The sequence below is a fragment of the Heterobasidion irregulare genome, assembly GCF_000320585.1.
Source record: "Heterobasidion irregulare TC 32-1 unplaced genomic scaffold scaffold_04, whole genome shotgun sequence".
NCBI classification, from domain to species: Eukaryota; Fungi; Basidiomycota; class Agaricomycetes; order Russulales; family Bondarzewiaceae; genus Heterobasidion; species Heterobasidion irregulare.
In genome coordinates this window covers 451,930-475,660 of record NW_009258200.1, presented here as the reverse complement: position 1 = coordinate 475,660, position 23,731 = coordinate 451,930, and the positions used below count along the sequence as shown (strand labels likewise).

Genomic DNA, 23,731 nt, shown 5'->3' with positions numbered 1-23,731 from the left:
TCACAGAGGACATTGGCTAACACAGAATACTGGCTCCAATCTCGTAAACACCTATTGTAACACTTCTGTGTGGTCATGGTAAGTACATGAAGTATGGGCAAACTGACCCAAGTGCTGCCAAATGTCCTTTGGAGGGCTGTGGTCAGTTGGGTGGGACCGACCATGTTCAGTGCAAGTTGGCATCTTTGGTACTTGTCTAATGCTGTTCAGTATCTCCCCAAAGCTTTCTGAATACCTCTCTCAGACCCTAGCATAGGTGCATGCTCATCACCACTGCATTAGGAGGGCTTTGCTAATTAAAACAATAACTAATATATGACCACATTTTATCAACTTTGGTTCCTTGAACTTTTCCTTAGAAACTCAGAATACTGTACTTGTTAGTCACTTCTCACACATTGGATGTGGGTCATGTTAAATATAAGGATGAACCTGTAACTAGTAGATAGCATGACCCATATCCGATGTCTATAAAGCACAAAAGGAAGGACATTTAAGCTAAAAATTACAAGGAACTTATAGATTATATCCTGAACTCATTTTAAATAGTCCTCAGATTCCAAGCTGATCCCATTGTGATCAAATGATCAAGCAATAATTTATTCACAATATGATTAGCTTGGAATCTATGGACTATTTAAGATAAGTTCAGGATATAATCTATAAGTTCCTTGTGATTTTTATCTTAAATGTCCTTTCTTTTGTGCTCTATGAATATATATTGTAGCCTTTATGACATTTTAGCCTGATTTTAGCCTAATTTTATGCTGGAACATATTTTTGATTAGATCATAATATAATCCAAGCATACTTTGTATAGAAATTAAGGAGCATATTCCTAGTCTGGAATATAAAGGGTTTTCTCAGACAAAATTCAAACTTTTTAGGGTCTGGTTAGCAATATATAATATTTTCTATCAATTGCTGGCAAATCCCATATAAATACCACTAGCAATTGTGAAAATTTGTTGGCAATCATTGTTAGGACCGTATCCTAACACGTGCTGCGCACATGGACAGGAGGGAAGGTCAGGCATCTCTTTGGACTTAGACATTAATAACTAGGACTGTGACTCAACACACATCTAGGCACGTGACTCAGGACATGGTCATGAGCTACGCACATGACTTGGATTTAGACTGATTACCATTTACATGCTGACACATGAACACTTATAATACTATGATCCCCTCTTTGTTATGGTTTCTAATGTCGATTGTGATCAAGTTCTATTCGATATTGCTGCGGACAGACATTTGATATACTTACTATATATGGTTACATCAAAGAGCTGCAGAGTATGAACAATGACTGCAGATTACTTAGCGTTCAGAAGCATGGACCATATGTCCATCCTACCCTAAATAGCTTTTACTATATATAGGCGAGCTGAGCTTCTTAGAAGATCAGCTCATTCACTTTGTATACATCTCGATCTCTACACTGCACCCGGCATCTGGCCCCTTCAGCCCACACTTCGTGAACTCTGCCAGATCCATAGAATCATACTTAGTCTGAGGAAGCGCTGGACTCGTCTTAATGGTCTTATCATCCTCTACTGCCTACAATGTATCAAGGACTCGCTGCCTATCAAGTCATCAGTTGGGATCCCTCCAAAGTCATTTGTTGCATCAGAGAGGACTTGTTTGTACCAGACAAACAATGACACCTTGTTAACCAATACCTCCTCCATCTATTTGAGGACAAGATCAATAGTGATCAAGAATTCCTGAATCAAGCCCAAAGACAATTGGTCATCTTTATACATTGGGCCGTCACTATTACAATTAGCCCAGGGAACCCCTCTTAGTGCATCAAGTGCACATGATAAGCCTAGTGGCTTAACAATTATCCACAATTGGCAGGTAATCACTTATTAGCAATTGTCAGCAATTGTTATTAATTAGGCACTATTGGCAAGATGTGACAATTGCTAACAATTGCTAGCAATCTGCCCTTAATCTCATTGCCAATAATCATCCACAATTGTCTATAACTATGACTGCCTTTTGATCCTATCCAATCTTAATATCACATCTACTCTTCAATATTTCTTGGATCTTGCTGGATCTTGTCTAATATTGTTATACCTTGCTACTCTACCTGTAAGTCATACTAGGGCACACTATGCTGTATTGCCCATAGCCCTAGCTAATTGTCAGCAATTGCTAGATATTGTTGGGTCCTAGGCTGAATTGTAGACTTAAAGATTGCTAGCAAATGTTGACAATTGTTGAGTATCTGGGCAGAGTTTTTGATAGGCTAAAAATTAATAAGTCTAGTAGAATAGAATTGCCAAAGTGATGGCTGGATGTGTTGCACCCAATTGTGACACTTTGTGACAATCGTATTTGGGCATTGTCACAAATTGCTAACGAAAGCTGGAAATTATCAGCAATTCCTGCCAATTGTCAGCATTTGTCAGCAGTGTTCGACAATTGTCAGCAATTGGCAGGAATTGCTAAGATTTGTTGAAAAACAGGTGGTCAATGTGACTGAGTGACAAAGGAAGAAGCGTTATCTAAATCAAGAAAGAAGCGACTGAATTGAGAAGGGAAGCGAAATTCTCCGGGCTCGACAGGCATGACAAATGTATGACATTTGTGGCCCCTGAAAACTCAAGGCAAGCCTCGGGACTAGGTCCCGGGGCCGACCTCAAGCCAACTCTAGGAGGGCTTATGTAGATACAGAAGACTAGACTAGTGTAGCGTAGAGAGATCTAAGTGGAGAGGGATGGTGGGTGGGACGAAAAACTAGATGTACGTAGCGCATGCTGTGAGTGCGCGGCAGTGAGTTCGGAATGAGGAACTGCCTTCGCGCTCGCGAGGTATATATATTGAGAGAGGATAAAGTGAATACAGGCGGCAGACAAGGCAAGGTGGCGGACAACGCTAGCGCTAGCAAGGGACCCTGATCGAGGCGTGGCGCTTTGTGAGAAAAGGTCCCATTGACCCCGAGCAACTCACCCCTTCCATCTGCTCGATCCATCAATGTGACTGAGTGACAAAGGAAGAAGCGTTATCTAAATCGAGAAAGAAGCGACTGAATTGAGAAGGGAAGCGAAATTCTCCGGGCTCGACAGGCATGACAAATGTATGACATTTGTGGCCCCTGAGAACTCAAGGCAAGCCTCGGGACTAGGTCCCGGGGCCGACCTTAAGCCATGACAGGAAGGCCGCGCAGACCTGGAGGGTCGAAAGCGGATGGCTGAGGGAGGGCCAAATGAAGAGTTCTGGACAGTTGAAGCAGGCAAGCCTGGTCTACCTCTAGGTAGAGCTTGAAGGCATCGCTGCGCCACCGGCCCAAGAGTTGTATCTCGTAGTCCGAATAGCCGGCAACTGCTGCGGAGGAGGCGGCGCCGCGTCGGAAGCTGTGGCCGGCAAATTCCAAGGGATTGTACCCCGCGTGGAGAAGAGTGGCCCGGATCGATTTGAGGAAGAAGCCGCGAGAGAGCGGCATGCCGGGACGTTCTTCGAACAACGCGGCGGTCTCCGGCCGGGGTTCCGCCTCGAAGAGGGCTTTGAGTGCGACCACCGGACAGGTTGCAGAGCCAGGAGGAGCAGCGGCGACCATGATGGTAGTTCCTTTGCGGAAGGGGTCGGTTTTGGAGCCGGGGAGAAAGATCATTGCGTGAGTCGGGTTAGTGGCATCGGGGAGTAATCTGATGGAACCGACTGTGAGGCCGGTTTCGGTGCCGAAGCCCCGGCGGGTACCTTCGCGTGTCGTGAATTCTCCGCAACAGAGCAGGGCGGAGTAGGCAAGGCAGCAGGCGGCGCGGAGGTGGAGTTGCTGAGGGGAATCTGGCATGTGGTTGAGGATGTCGCGAAGGATGGGGAGGGTGATTGGTTGCTTGGGTTTGCGGCTGGCCTCACCATGGTATCTCTTGATGCCCCAAATAAGGCGTTGGACGACTGGCGCTTTGATTGCTGAGAAAGGAAGGTCCGTGTCGACATGGAGGGATCGGATATGCGTGAGGTAAGCTTTGATGGTTTTGGGCTGGACTCGGCTGCCGAGCCAGGCCACCCATGCCATGACAGCATTTTGATTGGCCAGGAGGAGGGCTCCATCTGGGTTGAAGTGCCCGCTAATAGTGGCGAAATTGATGAAGGATTTCTGGCTGACGCTGTAAGTGGCGCGCGTGCTAGACGCGATCCCGTGCCATAGGTAAAAAGCGACTTGGGGTGCGACGTGTTGGAAGTGTTGATACCACCAAAACGGAGGCGCCGGTAGGAGGGCCGTCGATCAAGATTGGGGGCAAGATCAAATAGTTGAGTATAATTAAAACGAGAAGCAGCGTCAGCGAGCGCGTTCTGATTGGAAGAGAGCCAAACCGTGGAAAAGGTTAGGTCGAGGTGGCATGTTAAATTAAGGACGCGGCGCAGAAGCTCCGCAACTAGAGTGGAGTGATTTGACAGCGTGAGAAGTGCTTGGACGACAGCTTGGTTGTCAACATGAAAGATGACATGCCGGCCGGTGAGGTCTGGGCCCCAGCAAAGGAGGGCATGAAGGACAGCGTATAGTTCTTTGTACTGAATGTCCCGGCCCCGGAGCTGGCAGGGAAGATGAGAAGAGAACCATTGTGAGCCTGTGGTTCCGCCGATTCCTTTTGCACCGCTGGCATCTGTGTAGATGTGGACCTCAGCGTGGCTTGGCGTCAGAAGCCAGATCCCGTTCCATGTAGTAGCGACATCCTGCCACCAATCGAGATCACGACGGAGTGCACGAGGCACGCACCGATGCGAGCGATCGGTGCGGAATGATGCCATGAATTGGAAAACATGGTGTAAGAATGCCCGTGAGAGGGGGACTACCTGTGATACAAATTGTAGGTAGCCTGCAAGTTCCTGTAGTTGCAGGAGTGTACAAGAGGACCGCACAGACCATTCTGTGAGGAGGTCGCGCAGGATGTCAAGCTTCAGAGCAGGGAGCCTAGCTTCCATTGCGACAGAGTCGAGTTCTAGACCCAGGTACTCCAGGCACGTCACTGGACCTAGAGTTTTTTCAGGCTGAAAGCGGAGACCGAGGGTATGGCCAAGTTCCATAATCCAGTCCTTCGCAGCAAGGACGTCTGGAGGCGCCATGTTGGGGGGAAAGATTGCAAGGAAGTCGTCGAGATAGTGTCGAAGTCGGCTAGGGATGTGACGCGAGATGATCCAGTGAAGTGCTTCAGCAAATAGGTTAAAAATATATGGGGCGGAGCGCAGGCCGAATCCGAAGACGATGTCATAATAAAATTGATCCATCCAGGTGAAACCGAGCAGGTGCCAATCTGCCAGTCGGACAGGGATTTGCCGGAAGGCTTGTTCGAGATCAAGTTTGATCATGCGCGATCCGGTGCCGGAAGCGATCAGATCTTCAACGGCTCGATGGAATGTGTCATATGTGATGGCAGCTTCGTCATCAGGGATGCCATCATTTACCGAGGTCCCATCAGGCCATGAGAGGTGATGGATGCGGCGGACCTTTGTAGCCCATTTACGCGTGACAGCTCCGAGCGGAGAGCTTTGAAAGTGTACGAGGGGTGGCGCGTCGAAAGGGCCACGCGTGCAGCCTTTTGCAACTTGGGCTGCGATGTCGGCGGTAATGGCATCGGGGTGCAGTAGTGCGGATTTTAAGTTTTTGCTGGACTGCGCGCGTGCGTGATCGTGATGGTAGCCTACATTGGCACCGTGCTTAATAATATCCATGACTGTATCTATGAACAAGGGGTCTGGGTACTCAGAAAGAAATTGGGCCCAAGCGGGGGCGTGAAGGCGCAAGGCAACAAGCGGACGGTGCAGGGGTTGGAGGGTGGGATGATTGGCGCGTGGAGCTGAGTTGGGGCGAGGCAGGGGGATGTGGATGGGAGGGAACGAGTTGAGGAGCGAGGGGCCGGTGGACTTGGGGGCGAGAAAACGAGCAGGGCCTGGGCGGAGCGCGTGAGCGTCTGCCGGCCTGAGTCCCTACTTGTGCTCGGTTACTGGGTGCCCTTGGCCGCATGTGGAGCATGTGTGTGGGCGACCCCAGGGGCAAGGGCTCGTCGTGCAGTGTCCGGTATTGTACTTGATGCAATAGCCAGTACCGCCTGCCTTTCTCGTCTTTGTGCCACTGGGCGCGGGAGCATTGGGGCGCGCCGCTTTGTTGTGGCCGAACAAGCGGCGGGTCTGGATGTCCAGATCTATGCGGCCCCATTTGCTGTAGTCGCCCATCTGCATCTCTCGTCACCGAGCTGTAAAGAAGTCGGCATGGTAGGTGTGCACCGCGGCCCAGTTGTATTCCGAGGCGAATTGCATCAGCGATGCTGTGTAAGCCCAGAAGCCCGAGATGACCGATCCTATGGATGGGGTCATGGGGGCAATTGCCGATCTGAGGATGGAAAAATAGGTGGAGAGGGGGATGATAACTGAGCTTAGGGACCAGTACTCCTTGGCGGAGGAGTCACCGGTCTGGAGCTCCAGCGTGTCGCCGTTGAGGGCTAGAATGCGCTGGTCGGCCTTGTCTCGGTACTGGGGGTCCAGCTTGTAGAGATCCGAGGACCGAAATTCATGGGTCACGATGGCCGTGATGACTGCTGCCTCGACCAGGGGGAATTGGGAGAGAAGGGAAGGGGACGCACCAGCGGCAGGATTGGTGGATGCGGGTGGCACGAAGCCGGGGACGTGCGATGAAAGCACGTCGGCAGCTGTGGGCGCTACGGCGGATGGTGCCGGGGTGGCTGCCGCTTCGGGGGGAAGGTTGGCGGCCGCCTGGAGGGCTGTTTGTAGCAGGAGCTGCAGGTTGGCCATCCCTATTGTCAGGCTCGAGACCTCGGTTGTGAGACCATGGAATTGAGCTTGGGTGACGGTGTCGGACACTGGAGTCTCGGGGTTTGGGTTGGTTGAGGTGGACATGCCGGGAGGTGGGGAAGCGGGGCGGTTACGTGGCAGGAATCGTCCGTTAGCGTCTCGGCACGGGGGCATGCAATGCCTGGTGAAAAACTAGATGTACATAGCGCGTGCTGCGAGTGCGCGGCAGTGAGTTCGGAATGAGGAACTGCCTTCGCGCTCGTGAGGTATATATATTGAGAGAGGATAAAGTGAACACAGGCGGCGGACAAGGCAAGGTGGCGGACAATGCTAGCGCTAGCGAGGGACCCTGATTGAGGCGTGGCGCTTTGTGAGAAAAGGTCCCATTGACCCCGAGCAACTCACCCCTTCCATCTGCTCGATCCATATTGGAGTAAAAGTTTTGATTTCTGTCCGAGTTGGTCCCTTATACTGGAATCACTGATTCCATCGAGTTTTGCCCGTGGTGTCAGCTGTCAGCGGTTCCCGATGGTACGTCATATACCGCGACGGCCATGTCCGGTCACACCTTCGTCATGGATCGTCACGCGGATCAAAGAGTGAATTTGTGTGGCGGGGGCACCTTCACCATCGATGCCTTTTATGAAAGCAAAGATGTACTCCGTTCGAGCTGGAAATTTGTACAATGCATGTAATGACTGTACTGTATCAGCGGATGTAAAAATATTGAGGTTTAGATATGTATAGATCACCCCAAAAATCCACCATCATCGAGTGGATCAAGGAGTGTTTCATTACTGTATGATCGTACGTTTCAGCCCTGCCATATGTATAAAGAAATAACTATGAAGACGTTGCCCTATGTTTTCGATGAAGGTGCCATCAATGAAAGATGGTCACAATTTAAGAATTACTGCGATCTCGTACAACGAACGTTTTGGCTCGACTATCTCTGAGAGACAGACGTGATCTTTTGGCTGTTCGGGCTCAAATTACACCATATCGACTGATTCAGGCTTATCATCGCGATGTTCAGAGTCCGGGTCGCTTATTGACCCCGAATGTAGAACCGTCTCGAAATGTATGGAGGCATGTCTTTGGCCATTGTTCGTCGCCACCGTGGCGGTATGACCTGGCGTAGATGCAAAGCACATGGTGCTGTGATTCACTTGGTGCGAAAATTCAGTTGAGTCCCACACAGACCGATTAAGGTTGACCAAGACAACGATCATGGTAGGATAGAGGCCCTGTACGGAAGCAGTGAGAACAAGTTGAGTTGGACAGTCTAAATCACACGTAGACTCACCACGATTTGGTTTCCGATGTCGTTGAGAATGTCTTCCGCGAGCCTGGCGGAGGGAACAGTATAAGCTGCAGGAGAGAATCCAACGACCTGAGGAACCTGTTGATGTATTCAGTTGAGTGTAGTCACGTCACTGAACAAAGACCGCCATTACCCAAAGCACAAAATAAATCAAGCCTGACTCGACAAGCAGCCACAAGATCCGCTCAGCCCCTGTCACCTTATCTGTCGAGCCTAGTATCTTCTTGATAGACTGTCGATGCTGCCTGGTGTGATTGAAAGAGGTGAGATAGCGCACTCAAATCAGACGCTAACACTCGTACCATGTCCTGTACGCAATAAGGATTGTAGCGGCAGCATTTGTAGCCATAGACATGGCCCAACTAGCGATCTCAGCATTGTTGCATAAATTCGGCTCATCAACGTCAAGTGGAAAGTCGCTAGAAACGATGCATCCAAAGAATATGAACGCGGCGACTGTATCATAACGAGTATCATTTAATATCACATGATGACAATATATATTATCTGTGAACGTACCAACAGATCCCACCAGGAGGGCTATAGGGGTAAGCATTATCTTCCAATTGCCTTGCCATAGGGTCCAAGCACGCCAGATGACGACAATATCACCCAAAACGAACTGGATAGTGCATAAGAATCAAGATGTTATATGGGCGAGCACGGATTGACAAAGAAAAAAAACCTCAAACGAGAATAGGATATCTACGAGCCACTTGATCGTTTTTGTCGCTTCATTGGCATCAGATATCCTATCCTCGAGTGCTTCACTTGAGTTTGCAACGAGTTCTAGATGGGTCCTTCTGACGCGGAGTGCAAGTGTGATAACCCAGAGTGCGCTTGACAGCGCGAACATGACGAGGGTTACAACGAGCATGCCCAGTACGGGCTTCGACGTCAATCCCCTTCGCCTATCATGCTCATGAGCGTCGTTATTAAGCGTGAGGATCATGTCGCTATATGTATCACCATAGGCTGTGCGTGGAAAGACAGATCATGACTACAAAGATTCCTGCTGCAGAGTTAGTGGATTACAGACTATGCAGTAATCGGATAACAGACCGTAGAATATAGATCCACAGGCAATGCCAATCAGGTCTCGGATGATATCGTCACCCAGTCCCTGGAGCAAAAAAGTTTCGTTCGAAGACATGGGTAGTCAGAGATATCAGAGAGGCAGCCTTCTGGAAGAGTGGGGAGGGAGCAGCAAAGAAACGCTGAGTACTGCCTTATATGCTGATTCGATGTATGAGAATTATTGAATCACGGGACCATTGTGAGGACTATCTATATTTGTCCTGGTCAGGGGTCAGTTGACAGAATCAATACTGTTGAGAGAGAGAATCAAACCATCAAACCATCAAACCATGATGTCCGAGTGCAATACCAGACGATACGAAGATCTCTTTTGGTCTCCCCGATAACTTTGAGCAAGCGACGGAGGGTAAGGCGATCATCAGACGAAGACCACCTCGGCTTGAATATTGGCGAGCATTGCCAGTGAAATTCAAGTGACAATTCTGGTCGTGGGACGAAAGGAGATATACTGCCTTCTATAAAGCTGAAACACTGTTGCGGACTGCAAAGGTAGAGTTGATCATCAGCACCATGAGCCACTGAACTTAACAGTATAACCTCCGAGTATCTCAGTATGCGCAGAAATCACGAATACCAAGGTGATGCTTATAAAAGGCCTTCGTCAGCCGAGGACGCAAAGCCTTTGAGAGACATATACAGTTGTAGATTTGCCGGTTAATCTTGCGTATGTCCCGCGTGCAGAAAGGATGGTCCATGGCGCGAAAAAAAAGCTGGGACGCCTCATCAGTGTTAGCGCTCACTAATTCGATCTGTATTCAGATAGCGTACACTACAAAAGCTGCTTACCATCGTATTCTTCCGGTGATTGGTTAGACATACAAAGGTCAGCGCATTTGCAGGTTGCGCAGTGCGATTGCTGTGGGAGAAGTGTGGACCACAAAAGGGTACATCACTTTGCGGTCATCATCTCGGGCGCTGGAAAACGATCACGAGCTTTGAAGACAATCTGGAGGCACTTCTAGACTGCATCGAAGGGCACGACTTGGACAACGGTTTTGGACACACCTTGAGTGCATTAGTTGATGGTACGATTTAGATAACGCGTGGAAGAGTAGTTTTATGATCATTATCACTTTAGGCTTATATGGATGATTGGATAATCAAGACAGAACTGGACATTGACGAGACATCAGCATGATTAGAGCCGGAAGTCCTTACTTCGCATACTGCGTAACCGCTTCTTGATCCAGCTTGTTTCTCACGACCTCCTCCACAGACCTGAGAGGACGTCCCAAAATCCTTTCTAGGAGGTCATCGACCTTGCCTGTCTCGCCACGGGCCATCGCGTCAAATGTTTTCGCCCAAGCCCGAAGGAATGCTTCCGTAGCCCAAGGTGAGGTTTCGTCATGGAAACGTTGGACGTACTCTTCGACATCGACGATATGAAGGGCTAGAGGGCGAGAGAGGCAATGCGAAAGGAGCGTGGCAACTTCACGCAGAGTGAGCTTGTTCGAGGGCGGACCCGAGAACAATATAGTTTGGTTTTCGTTGGTGCCCTGTGAATTTAGACAGAACAATGTGAGCCAACGAGCTTAGACGTCTGATAAAAACATACCGATGCTATCAGACGAGCCATACCCTCACCCAAATCCTCTCGCGACACCCAAGCGATAGGGCCGTCTCCGGGGACGTATATGTCGTCGACTCCCTTTGACGAATCGAAAAATCCTAATCACGGCGCGATTAAATAAATCATCGCCTGGAACAATGCGCGTGAACTTACCGAGATACAATGGGTATGACTCCGCGTAGATCCCCTCCCTCACAATCGTATATGCCAACCCACTCTGTTTCAAATAAGCCTCTGTATCTAGATGTGCTTGCATCACCGCCGATACACTTCCGTCTGCGAACGCCAAACTGGTATAGTAGATCCGCTTGATCCCAGCTCTCTTTGCAGCGTCGATCGCATTGACGTGGCTGTCAACTCGCAGCTTGTGCGCGATGGATGGATACGAAACTAGGAGGAGAGTGTCCGCCCCAGCAAACGCGACGTCGAGCGACTCCGGACGAGAAAAGTCTCCTTGACGAATTTGGACACCTGACGGCAGATCTGTACGGGCGCTGGAAGTATTGTAGAGCGAGATGATGATCTGAGAAGGAGGAATGAGGTTGAGGCTTAGAATGTACTTGAGGATTTGAGAGCCGAGGCCGCCCGTTGTACCTGTGAGGATAATCATAGTAGTCGTCGTGCTGTGGGAAGGTTACATGGCTATGAGTGTGGTGCAGTCGCGTAGAAATATACTGTGCAATGAGAAAGATTTTACAAAAACATGAGGCTGACTGGTCAGTCAACTTGTCGATTTGTCATCGACCACCTATTCGGTCTGTCGCTGACCGCTCACTTTCGACGGACGCAATCTCAGAAATTATTCAGAAATATGGAAAAAAAAATCACAGATAGACCCTGTGAACAAGTCGCCATTATGAGGTTTGAAGCGCTCGGATATCTATGTGATATATTCGAGATTAAGGTATGTACTGACGCTGAAGCGCTGAAGTCCAGCATTGTCCCAACTTGACCGAAGGCGGGACAGCCCGTTGACTGATGACCAGGCATCCTTTCATGTCACGTATAGCTTTTCCTCAAGCAGGATTAATATCGCGTTGACTGTCGTAGCGAGAGGGGCTTCATTGCTAATATACCACGCTTCTGAGCGCTGAAAGTGGGGACATGTGAGCGAGGTGCAGCACAGATAACAGATCAAGCGTGCGAGGGCGCAGAGATCTGAGAGATTTCGGAAATTTGGTCTATCGTTCATTCTTCTCAAAAGCCCAGCATCTTCTGTGGATGACAGAACAATCATGCCCTCTTCCTTAGATCGTCTTGACATCGCCGTGTGCGCGGCTGTGTTGGTTGCAATCACCATCATTTATCTGAACCAGCGGAGAAATAGGTACCCTTATCCCCCAGGTCCTAAAGGGCTTCCAATCTTGGGGAACATTCTCGATATCCCAGAGCAACGCCAATGGATAACTTACGCCAGATGGGGGCGCGAATCAGGTGAGCCGCAGACTTTGTGCTTGGCGAGGACTGCCCCTCACAAACACCCTCAAAGGCTCTCCAATCATCCGATTGAACGTGCTGGGCACAACCATCATCGTTATCAACGATTTGAAAACGGCTGTAGACCTTTTTGAAAAACGGGGCGATCTTTACTCGAACAGGTGATTCCTCCCGAGTCTATTGGTGATCTAACGAGCTCAATAGTTTCACCCAATCTACAGACCACGTATGCCAATGGTGAATGAAGCGTGAGTTAGAGTTCTCATCTGTATGCCCATATACTTTGACAAGACGTGCTCTAGGCTCGGCTTCGATTGGGATATCGGTTTCACTGAGGACATGGAACGCTGGAAGATCTGCCGTCGGGAGTTCACCATTCGATTCCGTCAGATCGCCTCTCGAAACTACAGAGATCACGAGCTCGCTGTGACGCACGAACTCCTAAATAAACTTTTGCTTTCTCCTAATGACTTTATGCGACACATCCGCTAGTGCGCGATTTTATGATATTTAGTATTTCAGTGGTACTGACATTTTACATATTGGATTAACTGGGATAGCATGGCTGGAAAACTTGTCCTGGATATTGCATACGGGATCAAGGCCAAGCCGGAAAACGACGAGTATATCGAGATCGCTGAAAAGGGCCTAGAAGGTCTTGAGAAGTCTGGTGATAAGAATATTATCGACATCCTTCCCTGGGGTGCGTGATCACTATCACTTTTTCACCAAATGGTGTCTTTGCCGAATGTACTCTGACCTGGCTTCATTCTAGTTCAGCACCTTCCTGGATGGCTACCAGGAATGGGGTGGAAGAGGCAGGTCGATGAATGCAGAAGATGGTCATTTGCCATGCGTGACACTCCATTCGAGTATGTCAAGACACAATTGGTCAGTCGTCTTTCTGGATCTTTGGCACAACTTTCCAACAGATATCAGGTCAAAGGACTTGCAAAACCGTCACTCACAACCGACCTGCTCGAAACCTTAGAAGGGAGGTTTCCCAATCTGAAGACGAAGGAGTCCTACATCAAGACCATTGCTGGGACGGTATACTCCGGTTGGTCTTGTCTTGAACCCCGTACGCGTTGTTTTCATGAATAAAATTCTAGCTGGTTCAGACACCGTATGTGTCAACATCTATCCACGATCTATTGACCAATCTACTCCGTCAAGACGATATCTATTCTCAACGCCCTAATCCTTACAATGGTCATGTTCCCAGATATCCAGCAGCGTGCTCACGCAGAAATCGACCTCGTCATTGGTCCTGATCGTCTCCCGGAGTTCTCAGATGAAGGCGAATTGCCATACATCACTGCCATCATCAAAGAACTTCTCCGCTGGAATGTGATCCAACCATTTGGTGTGTGTTCCCGCCGTCGACTAAACCCTCCACTCATCTAGTCTAGCTCTTCCTCATTCGACCGCATCCGACGACATATACAAGGGATACTACATCCCGAAGGGTGCTACGGTCCTTGGAAACGCTTGGTAAGTCGGTATTATCTGATTGTGATGTTACTTTGATCACGATGAGTTTGAAGGGCTATCCTGAACGACCCTGTAGCTTACCCTGAACCGGAAGTATTCAATCCGGACAGATTTTTGATGTTGAACGGAAAGCTCGACCCAAACGTGCAAGAACCGGGAGTTGCATTTGGCTTCGGCCGAAGGATTTGTCCCGTATGCCTTTCATGTCCTCCTTCACACTGATCGTCCTGACATGGTTGTTGACGGCAATGTTTCAGGGTCGATTTATGGCCATGGACTCGATGTGGATCACCACCGCGTGTATTTTGGCTGCCTTCAAGATTGGAAGAGCTGTGGGCCCGGACGGGAAGGAAATCATACCTTCTGGTGAATTTCAGCCAGGGTTGGTCGTGTGAGTCATTTAAGTTACCCTCTTCAGTCGAACAATACTGACCAAGCTGCGTGGATTGATAGCCACCCATTACCGTTCAAATGCGACATCAAGCCTCGCTCAGAGCAGGCCCTCACACTGATTAGGGCATCACAAGAGCGATGGGCTTGACGCTTACATCCTCGTTTCTTGATGAACCAGAAGACTTGTGGCATTAGCGATTCTATGTGCATAATCATTGTACTTCAAACGGCTTACATCCTCTTGTCCATGTTGAATTGAGCAGGACGATACAAGCACTCACATATACTCTGACTGCTGATCTATGGAGGGACCCTTTCCTCCGTCGTTTGACCCATACAATTAGAAACTCAACGGCAAACGGACGGGGTCGAATGGACGTTACGGGCGAGAACGTGAGGGCGATCACAATCTCATAAACAAATGAGAAACATATCATACAGAATGCTAATGTGGTTAGGGGTGTGAACCGACAATGCTTTGACGTACTTTTTCTAGAGGAGCATCAATCTGAGCTGGCATACTCGCTCTCTACCACTTGCTGCACCATCGATGTGCTCTCACTGATAAGAAGTACAAAGGCATCCTCTCTTCCCACTACTTGTGATTCAATGCGGCCTAACTTTGATGAAGCCATTAGCCCTGATGGATGCATGAGTGGTGCTCGATTGCACAATAGATTTTATGAACATGAATCAACGAGAGCAATCAATCTTGTGCGTGAGGCCTGGCAGATGAGCTGAAACGAGGTTCAGTTCAAGACATAGTCAGAGCCAGCACTAGCGAGGCAACATAACTCAAACTCCGACAACTAATCACTGACAGTGCGCTGGCATCAGAACTCAACTTTTCAGCTCCTTTGGGAGACGCAGGCCCACACGCGCAGGTCACTGTGTACTCGGAGTGCACTCGGGGTTCAGCCCCAGTGAAAACCCGATATTACGAGATCTAACCAGAATGAGTGAGAACTCCCTGTGTCTCATGAGATAGTACGGTAGAGCATGGTCTATCACTGGTCAATCTATATCGACCAGTTGCGATTGTTTGGCGAAAGTCGGATGTTACATAATAAAATTTTATTGAAAATTTTCCTTACGACGAGGCGACTCGCGGCTGCATTCATGCTCTCTCAAGTTTCTACAAGTCATACCTCCAGAGTTCCAATACTATCAAGAACTTTGATCTTTTGAAACATCAGGTGCTAACAGAATCTTGTAGAGTCATTAGTGCACAGCTCAAGCTTCATCCTGTCATTGATGGAATCAGATCATGAACAGATCCATATTTCCTCTGTGTGCATACCCAGACAACATACATACCTATGTGAATGCCCTAAGTTCTACAAGGGTATACCTATGGAATGGCCTAAGGCTACCTATTATCTACATCTCAAAATATGGAAAGATGGTGCTACATTCACATGAGTGCAAACCTTGACAGTCCCTGCTAAGTATTGCTTTGGAGCAGACAAGGGCCCTGGTAATTTCTAAGACATCAAAATGGATGGTGAGTCAAAAACAACACTTAAGAAATCCAAAGGCCTAACAAAGCCAAGGCAGATTATACTTACCAAGCAACAAGTGAAGCAGCAAACAACAGTCTTCTAGAATCACACATGGTCAGTCTGTTAAGCTCTCTAAATTTCTTTTTATATATTTATCTTGAGGGTTCTTCACACTAACATATTTTAGTGTGATGAGCAGCAGGCACCATTGACTTTAGATGATACTGCTACCAGTCCCCCCTGCAGTAGAGACCCTAGCCCAACCTCATTTGCTATAGTTGCTTTCCTAGAAAGCAATTCCTTTCAACCATCTTCTGGCAATGATATACCACAATCCAAGCACAAGGGGCCAGAATATATAGCCAACAGAGAAGTGTCTGATAGAAATTCTTGCCAATCTTTTGCCATATCAGCTATAAATGACATTGAGCAGGTTTTGCCTATAGAGTAAGGCTCCAACAATTTAATTTACTTGCTATGTATAAATAGTTTTTACTATTTTAGTGTACTGTGTATATACATCTAGAAAACCACTCCCTTGTATTAAGCTCTAATTAGTTCTATTTATGCATAATTATGAAAGATTAGGACTAGACATTTTTAGCTTACCCCCCTCTAAACCTGTTCTAATTAGACATAATTTTCCTAAATTAGGAATTATTAGGATTGATTATAACTTGTCATTTCAAGAAAATCATAATAAATCAAGCATCACAGTTCTCATAGCCTTCTTATAGAGTCATGACTATTAGAGCACTAGTTCAATACCTCAACACAAAATATACCTTATAACAAACTTGCCTTCTGCCAGAGTTGAACCAACAACTTCATATATGCAAGCACCTGGGACAGATGCTCTAAGCCACTAAGCCACAAGGTCTAAGATATAAACTTGGTAATCAAAATAAATAGACATAATATAGGCAACCTCAACATCTCTGATTTTATTTAACATTTATCTTTCCTCTATCTTATAAATAAATAGGTCAATAAATACCTAAAAAGTCAGGTCTTTTAGGATTTAGTTTAAACACCAGCTAAGAAGATAATAAACCAATGAATAATTAATAATACACTTTATATAGGATAAAAATAAATTATGGCACTTATACAATTTGGACTGAAAATGTGTAAAACTATGATTGAGTGTAATATTCAATGGGACTCTACTAGTATAGACAATGCTACCTGAATTTGCAAATTTGATTGAAAACATGATTATGAATAATCAAGATCCAATAAGAGAATGGGGTTTTCCAAATAGCCACTAGTGGGGTAGAGGGTGGGGACAAGGGTATATGTATGGCATGCTTATATATAAATAAGCACAAGATTGTTGGAGGTGATCTTAATATGCTTAATGCATATATTTCCTATATGGCAGGCAAATATATCATTCTGACACCACGTACCAATATGACTGTCTTTTCCACAGCCTAATAGCTAGAGGAAAACACCAAGTTTGAGCATCTTCTGTATAATAGGGCAATAAACAATATAAATAGTGCTAAAAATTGTAATATCAATAGTGATGATGATTGTGTGCTGCACAAGACAGTATTAGCCACTATACTATAGACAAGGTCTACAAGGCTGCATATAGCATATCCCTAAGTCCAACCCACATGTTGTGTCCTATAATAACCAGTAGCAGGCATTGGTTAACAATGACAACTTTAATGATCTTGTGTGCAAGAACAAGGTACCTAGGTCTTCATAGCCTTTTGTGGCAGCTGCTAAGCTGCCAACAAAGTGGCTGGGGGCATCAATGCACATTTTTCTCTTTCTATATCCCTTATAAAAGCAGCTGGAAAGTCAGCAAAAGAGCTACAAGATAATAGTATAGGCATATATAAAGAAGAGTAATATGCTGAAATAGTATAGAATGTGCCACATCTTTACTTTCTCACTGATAGAGCAGTAGTACTTACTATTTCCTACTAATAATTAAAGACTTCTTAATATAGAATTAGTGCTAATATCATGAAATTAGAAACCAATCCAATGCTCACAATGTGTTGCTCCCAATTAGGAAATTAGACACTTTTAGATACTATTAACACTTTTAGATACTTTTAGACACTATTAGATATAATCTGGAGCTCATACAAAGGGGTGTTTTTCCAGATATAGCAAAGCATTATTTTCCTGACTATGGGTTATATTTAGCAATTTGATTTATTATTTACAGTTTGTCATCCTTATCTTCAAATTTAGTGGTTTGATAGCCTTAGATAAGATGAGTAGAACAAGGCATAGGCCTTGTTTACTTATGTTTATGAGGAGTACAAGAAAGACATGCTACCTGTGCAAGATATTCCAGTTGGGCCTATAGAGATATTGGCAGAAGATAATGACTTTTTAGCCACTATAGGAAAATCTTCTCTTCTTTCCCTAGATTACAAGCTATTTGCATTGTCCCAACATTCAGAGCTTGAGCATTAGGAGACAATGGAGGGTAGTCAAGGAAAATACAATGCACATTTGACTTAGTGGAGGGTATGCCTATTATAATTTTGGACAACTGATATCTACTTATAACAGTGGCTTAGGCTTATGCATTAGACTTTCATATCATTTCTAAGATGGTTCATGATTTTCTTGCAATTCCTAGGACATTAGTGGTGGTTGAGTGTCTTTTTTCAAGTTCTTATCATGTTTGTGCTAATACTCACTCTTCACTAAAGGCAGAGACAATCTCTAAACTTATGCTTCCAAAAAAACTGGCTACACACTGACCTTCTTACTATAGAATTATTTTCTAAATTTCAAATCTGTTTATACTGTTTATTTACTGTTTATTTACTATATATTATGTATTTACTGGATTTCAGTAAACATAAACTAAATAGTTGGAGGCTTAAACTACTCTCTTTCATAAGCATTTTTTGGAGCAGATAGCTTCTTTAGATAATGATGCTGCAGAGTGGAAACTGAGATTCCAAAAGCAATAGCAGCCTGATTATAGCTCAAGTGTATACTATTCTAAAGAGGTTGACAAGCAGCTTCAATAGTAGTCTCATAGATCTCCCTTTCCCTGTCTCTCTTTTTCTTGTCTAAGGATGTCATAAGTTGCAGGGAGTCTACAAAGTCAGTCAGAGCACAAACAAGAGCCTGCCTTGGCACTCCTGCACAAGATCTGCCAATGGAACATGTTGGAGCTTCAAATAAAAGTCACCTTTCCAAGGCCAAAGTTACTCTGCATATCCTCTTGCACTGATGTTTTATTTGAGGCATGAACTTCCTACTGATTACCCTCAAATTTTTTTCATGTTATTTTTATTCATATACATTCCCTGCTTCTTTTCTTAGATGAGGTTTAGAATACAAGATCAGTCAGATCTGGGCTCCTTGTCACAACAGAGAGTCAAGATTCCACATGAACCCCCCTCCCCTGCCCCATACACCTGTTTTAGAAATCTAAAAAAAATACACAGCTAATATATATATACACAGTAACATACATGAATATTTTCAGGGCTGCCACAATAATAGGGAGGAAGTTATATCAATTGTTCAACTCTGGTCCACTATTCAACTCCGGTCCCAGCATAGTATGGGCTGCTTTGGGCTCCCGGTATGGGGATAGGAATTTCAGACTAAACACACTGGGACATATAACTCGGAAATTTTGAGAGATATCATACAGCCTTATGACGAGCACGAGGAGCTATATGACCATGTGTCAGCACATCAAAACAAAAAAACTTCACCAAGTGGACTGGTAGAAAGCATGGTCTCCAATGATGACATCGGCATCGTCTTGGTAGAGCCGGCACAAGCGGGTCGAATGATGTTTGATCGAGAGGACGACTGAATGTGTTCCCCGGATGATCTAGGGAAGTGATCTTTGTTGGACTCAATCCAAGGCTGGCAATATCATAGCTCCTTGCTTGCAGTGTCGTGGCGATACAGGACTGGTTTGAATCTCAGCAACCGCGGGCCTCACACTAGCCTTGATATCAAAGGCCTTTGGTGAATCCTAATGATACAACACTCTAGAGACTTATGAATCGAGAATCTGTATACACGGACGTCGTTTACTCCGCAGACAGGAAGCCTGTCGTACGCCAATGATCTACCCATCTTCCAACAAGATCCTCGGTTATAGCAGGGCATGACGCAATGCTCGGTGCGGCCTTACTTGCAATCTCCACAGAGAACTCCATGGGCGGCCGCTCGTCGGCTTTGCCGATGCGATTGCGATAGAAACCCTATGCATACGAATGAGTGTGGAGCGGAAAGGGGAGGCAGTCGGCAAACAACGCACTAGGAGCTTAATCGTAGGGTTGCGTGAGCCGTCCGGATCTGATTTGGCCACGCGCTCCAACCATTCCTCGCGGCTCACTGTGTCAAAGCGCACACCAGCCTGTTTAAGCCCTGAAAGAATGCGGTCCCATGTGCTTGTCGTATTGTAGTTCAGGACGTGATAAACAACGCTTTTGGGCGGAGTTGGCTGTGTAGCAATCTCAACGATAGCTCGACCCGCGATATCCACCGGAAGCCAAGATGGTCGCTGTAGCATATTGAGTCAAACTAGGCAACCGGAAGGAAACATCTTGGACGAACCTCGTTGAGAAGGGGAAGCGCGCCGACTGCATTAGCGCCCTTGAACAGCAAAGGCCAGGCTTCCGTCTCGTTCCATACCCCGCTGCAAGACATCATTAATTTCGGTTCGAGATGGCATTGACGGCCATTGCTCACTTCTCCGTATCTCCGACAAGCTGTCCAATGCGCAAAACGCCAACGTTGATAGGAGTATCTTTAGCTGCGCGCTGGCACACTTTCTCTACAACCCATTTGCTCCGGGCATATCCCATCGGCGACGCCGTCGCAGGCGAATCCGAGAAATCTTCCGCACAGACCTGGTTCGCAACACCCTGCTGGGTTCCCACTGAAGAACTGAAATAAAACGTTGGGAGCTGAGCCTTGGACGAGCGAATGCAAAGGTTGATCAAGTTGACGACGCCACCGATGTGCTCGTCAAACGAGTCGATGCCGAGGACGAAGTTGACGGGCCAGGCATTCTAGAATCCGAGAAAAGGTGCGCGTTTGGTCAATCATCCATATGACCTTGAATTGGAATAACGCACGTGGATGACGGTTGTCGCCTCAGATCGAAGGATTTCATACTCTGTGGACGTCAAGCCCAGCTGATCCTCATTGACATTTGCAGCAAAGGACAGAACCTTGGCTTGCTCCGCGGCTGACAGGTAGCGTTGACGGAGTTGCAAAGATTCCTGCACGCGGGCGAGGGATTCGGCGTGTGATTTGGCGCGGGAAAGGCAAATCACTTTGGAGACCGATTGAGAAGAGACAAGTTGCTGCAGAATGTGAGCGCCGAGGGAGCCGGTTGCACCGGTGAGGACCTAACGGAAGATGCTGTGGGACAAAGATACCACATCTAAAAGAGCGTGCGACTTACAATAATGTGGGACGCTGAGGCTGTCTGCTGTCCGTTCGAGGGAGTCGACTTCCTCACATCAAATTTGGAACTCCACCGTTCGACCATAGCGAACATCTTGGCGTGCTGGTATTCATCCGACTCCCGAGCATCTTGCCCGGATCGCAAACTCAATATATACTCTGCTAACCTGCAGAGTCGTCATTAGAACGGTGGACTGGCCATTGGAGAAGGAGGCATACTTGTTGATAGAAGGGTTCTCGTAGACAACTGTGACGCGCAAATCACGTAAACTAGTAGCAGTTCAAAACCGAAGGCGGCTTACTGTTCTGCCCAAGCGTATGCCCTCCAACGTCCAATTCCTTCTGACAGATGTTGCGAATCCGAGTCGCCTGCAAAGAGTCGACACCAAAAGCAAATAGATCGGCTGTATTGTTCAACGCAGCGGATCTAGTTGCTCCAAGGGTCTGCGCGATTGCGTCAAATATGAACTTCTCTAGTTCCGGCTTGGAGAGGATGAGCTTCGCTATACCGTTACCGTTTTCGAATCTGTCGTATATTTCACCTAGATCAGAGTATATATTGATTGATTGGCTTGGATGCATATGGGTCATGGATGATACGAACCTATAATATCTTTGAACTTGGCATAACAGGCGGGCCTCAATATCGTCATCTTCGTCGCAACGGGAATATCTGTGCCGTATCTGCAGATCTAGACATTAACGTCCATCGTCCCACAGAAGCGAACAACGAGAGGCATTCACGGCAAGATGTGGACCATCTCTGGGAGCAGCCTCGAATGCGTCGGGGCCTGCGCGTTGGCTTCCTCGATAACTGGCCACACCTTCTCGAAGAAGGCCTCTCGATCTTTGGAAAGCTCTCTGCCGAGCTCCGAGGGAAGGATAAGGCAGCCGACTTGCGGCCTTCCAGCCCCAAAGACGATGGCCTCTGCAATGTAGGGGCTGTTGCCGCGAATCGCGAGCTCAATCGGCACTGTACAGCAAACAGACCACCGTCAGTCGATCGTCTAGGTCGAACTCAAGCGTGAACACGCACCGGGATTCGTCTTCTCGCCCAAGACTTGCACGAGCGTGTCGTCCAGCCGCCCGCAATACTTGTACCAATTCCCATCGCCCTTCTCCTCGTGTCGGATGAACAGGTCCTTCGTTGCGTACGAGCCGTCAGGGCGGTTCGTCTCGATCTTTGGCGGCCAGCCGTCCTTGACGACCATCTCGTACGTGTTGGCGCCGCGCGGCTCCATGGACATGTATGAGAGGATGAGCCCCGTCGCGCGCAGCCAGTTCCACGACTTGTCGGTCGCGAAGTCGCGCTTAGAGTTGAGGAGGGCGCCAGTCTACATAGAGTGATTGGAAAACTCCTGCAATGGAGAGCGCGACTAGACTTACCTCCGTCGTACCATATATACTGAGGATATTGACACCAGCTGCAGTAAGTCGATCACCAAGATCATCCTGAGGTGAACGGAAAGTAAACTCATGTTCTGGCAGAAAAATGCGAGTTTCGACATACTGGTAATGCGGCACCAGCGTAACTGACTGCATCAAAAGCTGCGAGCGCTCTAGTCCCTTCTTCCGTCTCTGCCATAAGCTATGTAAAGTGAAATGCGTGTTGACGGATCCAGAAAGAAGGCGATAAAGGGGAAGAATGAACTCACCTTGATAACGTATGGTACAGCGAAGCATTGTTTGCAAGGCGTAGGAGAGGATTCTATAATTCTACATATGTTCGCAGAGGTGAGAGGGAGATGCGGCGGGAAAAGGGTGAAGGGGACGCCGTTGTAGAAACATCGGAACCTGTTCAAGAATAGTTAAGAATCGAGAAAGCAAAAAAGAGTTGATGCGACTGGCCCACTGAAATGGCCGAAGCCGTGATATACAGGTAGAGCGCTGAACCCCGGTTGCGGGATATGGCCATGCAAGTTCGCAATCATGCCTCTATGGGTGATGTACACTGGTTTTGGGAAACCGGTCTGCAAAGATTCGCAGTTGAGTCAACGTAACGATGAGGTGAACAATTTCATACCGATCCAGATGAATGCAATATGACCGCAACCCTCTCAGCCTCTTCAGAAGGTGTCAAAACCGGCTTAAACGGGAGTATTTTGGCTTCTTGGACACCATCCGGTCCCCACAGCGGAAAGCGCATCTCTGGCACGATCTCGAGCTCGTAGCCTTGCTCCTTTAACAATCGCTGTGCCTCGCTGGCCACGTCGAGGTATTTAGACCCATAAATGAGATGGGTCGCGTGCGTGAGCTTGCACAAATGCGCGACGGCAGGGGTCGAGTTATTCACAGAGAGAAGAAGAGGTGATAACCCGAGCTTCGCTAGGGCGATCTCGAGAAGAGACTCGTCAATCGCAGTAGATGTAAAAATGGCAATAGTGCGTTGAGGGAGAGGCGTGATTGCCGGAAGCGTCAGACCGATGGGGGCATAATGGGCGCAGAGGCGATTGACTGCCTGTTGCACCTGAAAGTATCTGTCATGCACATCAGCTTTGCGGGACTAATATGAGCATGAAAGCGTACGTGAGAGGCCTGAGAGGGTCTCCAGTTTCGTCTATACCGGTGTAGAATGCGACATGGTCGGGTTGATCGCCTGAGATCGGCATCAGCGAGATGTTCAGCGAATCTGTGCAGCTGACTCACGAGCGCGAATTGCGACAAGGTCCGTGAGCGACAGCGCAGAAAACTGAGGGACAGGCATCGTGAATCAGCAGAAGC

The 23,731-nt window shown here is 47.4% G+C and overlaps 6 protein-coding genes across 6 annotated transcripts; 2 read left to right on the top strand and 4 right to left on the bottom strand.

Moving 5' to 3' along the window:
• Positions 1-5,348: 5,348 nt before the first annotated feature.
• HETIRDRAFT_426178 (uncharacterized protein) lies at positions 5,349-6,870 on the bottom strand (the record flags this gene model as incomplete). The annotated part of the gene is made up of 4 exons (XM_009546600.1): positions 5,349-5,393; positions 5,464-5,906; positions 6,063-6,175; positions 6,206-6,870. The coding sequence occupies 4 exons, from the start codon at positions 6,868-6,870 to the stop codon at positions 5,349-5,351; spliced, it is 1,266 nt and encodes a 421-aa protein (XP_009544895.1).
• Positions 6,871-7,757: 887 nt separating this feature from the next.
• HETIRDRAFT_426177 (uncharacterized protein) lies at positions 7,758-9,242 on the bottom strand (the record flags this gene model as incomplete). The annotated part of the gene is made up of 7 exons (XM_009546599.1): positions 7,758-8,012; positions 8,072-8,167; positions 8,223-8,334; positions 8,392-8,545; positions 8,609-8,711; positions 8,775-9,064; positions 9,152-9,242. The coding sequence occupies 7 exons, from the start codon at positions 9,240-9,242 to the stop codon at positions 7,758-7,760; spliced, it is 1,101 nt and encodes a 366-aa protein (XP_009544894.1).
• Positions 9,243-10,222: 980 nt separating this feature from the next.
• HETIRDRAFT_444413 (uncharacterized protein) lies at positions 10,223-11,747 on the bottom strand (the record flags this gene model as incomplete). The annotated part of the gene is made up of 5 exons (XM_009546598.1): positions 10,223-10,683; positions 10,743-10,855; positions 10,911-11,351; positions 11,533-11,548; positions 11,670-11,747. 5 exons carry the CDS (start codon positions 11,745-11,747, stop codon positions 10,342-10,344), a joined length of 990 nt encoding a protein of 329 aa, XP_009544893.1. The 3' UTR covers positions 10,223-10,341.
• Positions 11,748-11,992: 245 nt separating this feature from the next.
• cyp14 (cytochrome P450 monooxygenase 14) lies at positions 11,993-14,229 on the top strand (the record flags this gene model as incomplete). The annotated part of the gene is made up of 13 exons (XM_009546384.1): positions 11,993-12,191; positions 12,247-12,355; positions 12,416-12,442; positions 12,497-12,685; positions 12,755-12,897; positions 12,970-13,085; positions 13,134-13,254; positions 13,307-13,320; positions 13,371-13,560; positions 13,607-13,688; positions 13,742-13,880; positions 13,946-14,079; positions 14,142-14,229. 13 exons carry the CDS (start codon positions 11,993-11,995, stop codon positions 14,227-14,229), a joined length of 1,551 nt encoding a protein of 516 aa, XP_009544679.1.
• Positions 14,230-18,138: 3,909 nt separating this feature from the next.
• HETIRDRAFT_244726 (uncharacterized protein) lies at positions 18,139-18,306 on the top strand (the record flags this gene model as incomplete). The annotated part of the gene is made up of 1 exon (XM_009546597.1): positions 18,139-18,306. A coding segment is annotated over one exon (168 nt), but the record flags the coding sequence as incomplete, so codon positions are not given.
• Positions 18,307-19,562: 1,256 nt separating this feature from the next.
• Positions 19,563-23,714, bottom strand: nps12 (putative three-domain protein; the record flags this gene model as incomplete). The annotated part of the gene is made up of 18 exons (XM_009546596.1): positions 19,563-19,797; positions 19,854-20,099; positions 20,153-20,234; positions 20,288-20,610; positions 20,677-20,952; positions 21,009-21,177; positions 21,230-21,257; positions 21,313-21,552; positions 21,615-21,694; positions 21,755-21,983; positions 22,047-22,344; positions 22,397-22,462; positions 22,521-22,598; positions 22,666-22,804; positions 22,859-22,980; positions 23,034-23,487; positions 23,537-23,606; positions 23,657-23,714. The coding sequence occupies 18 exons, from the start codon at positions 23,712-23,714 to the stop codon at positions 19,624-19,626; spliced, it is 3,132 nt and encodes a 1,043-aa protein (XP_009544891.1). The 3' UTR covers positions 19,563-19,623.
• Positions 23,715-23,731: the final 17 nt, after the last annotated feature.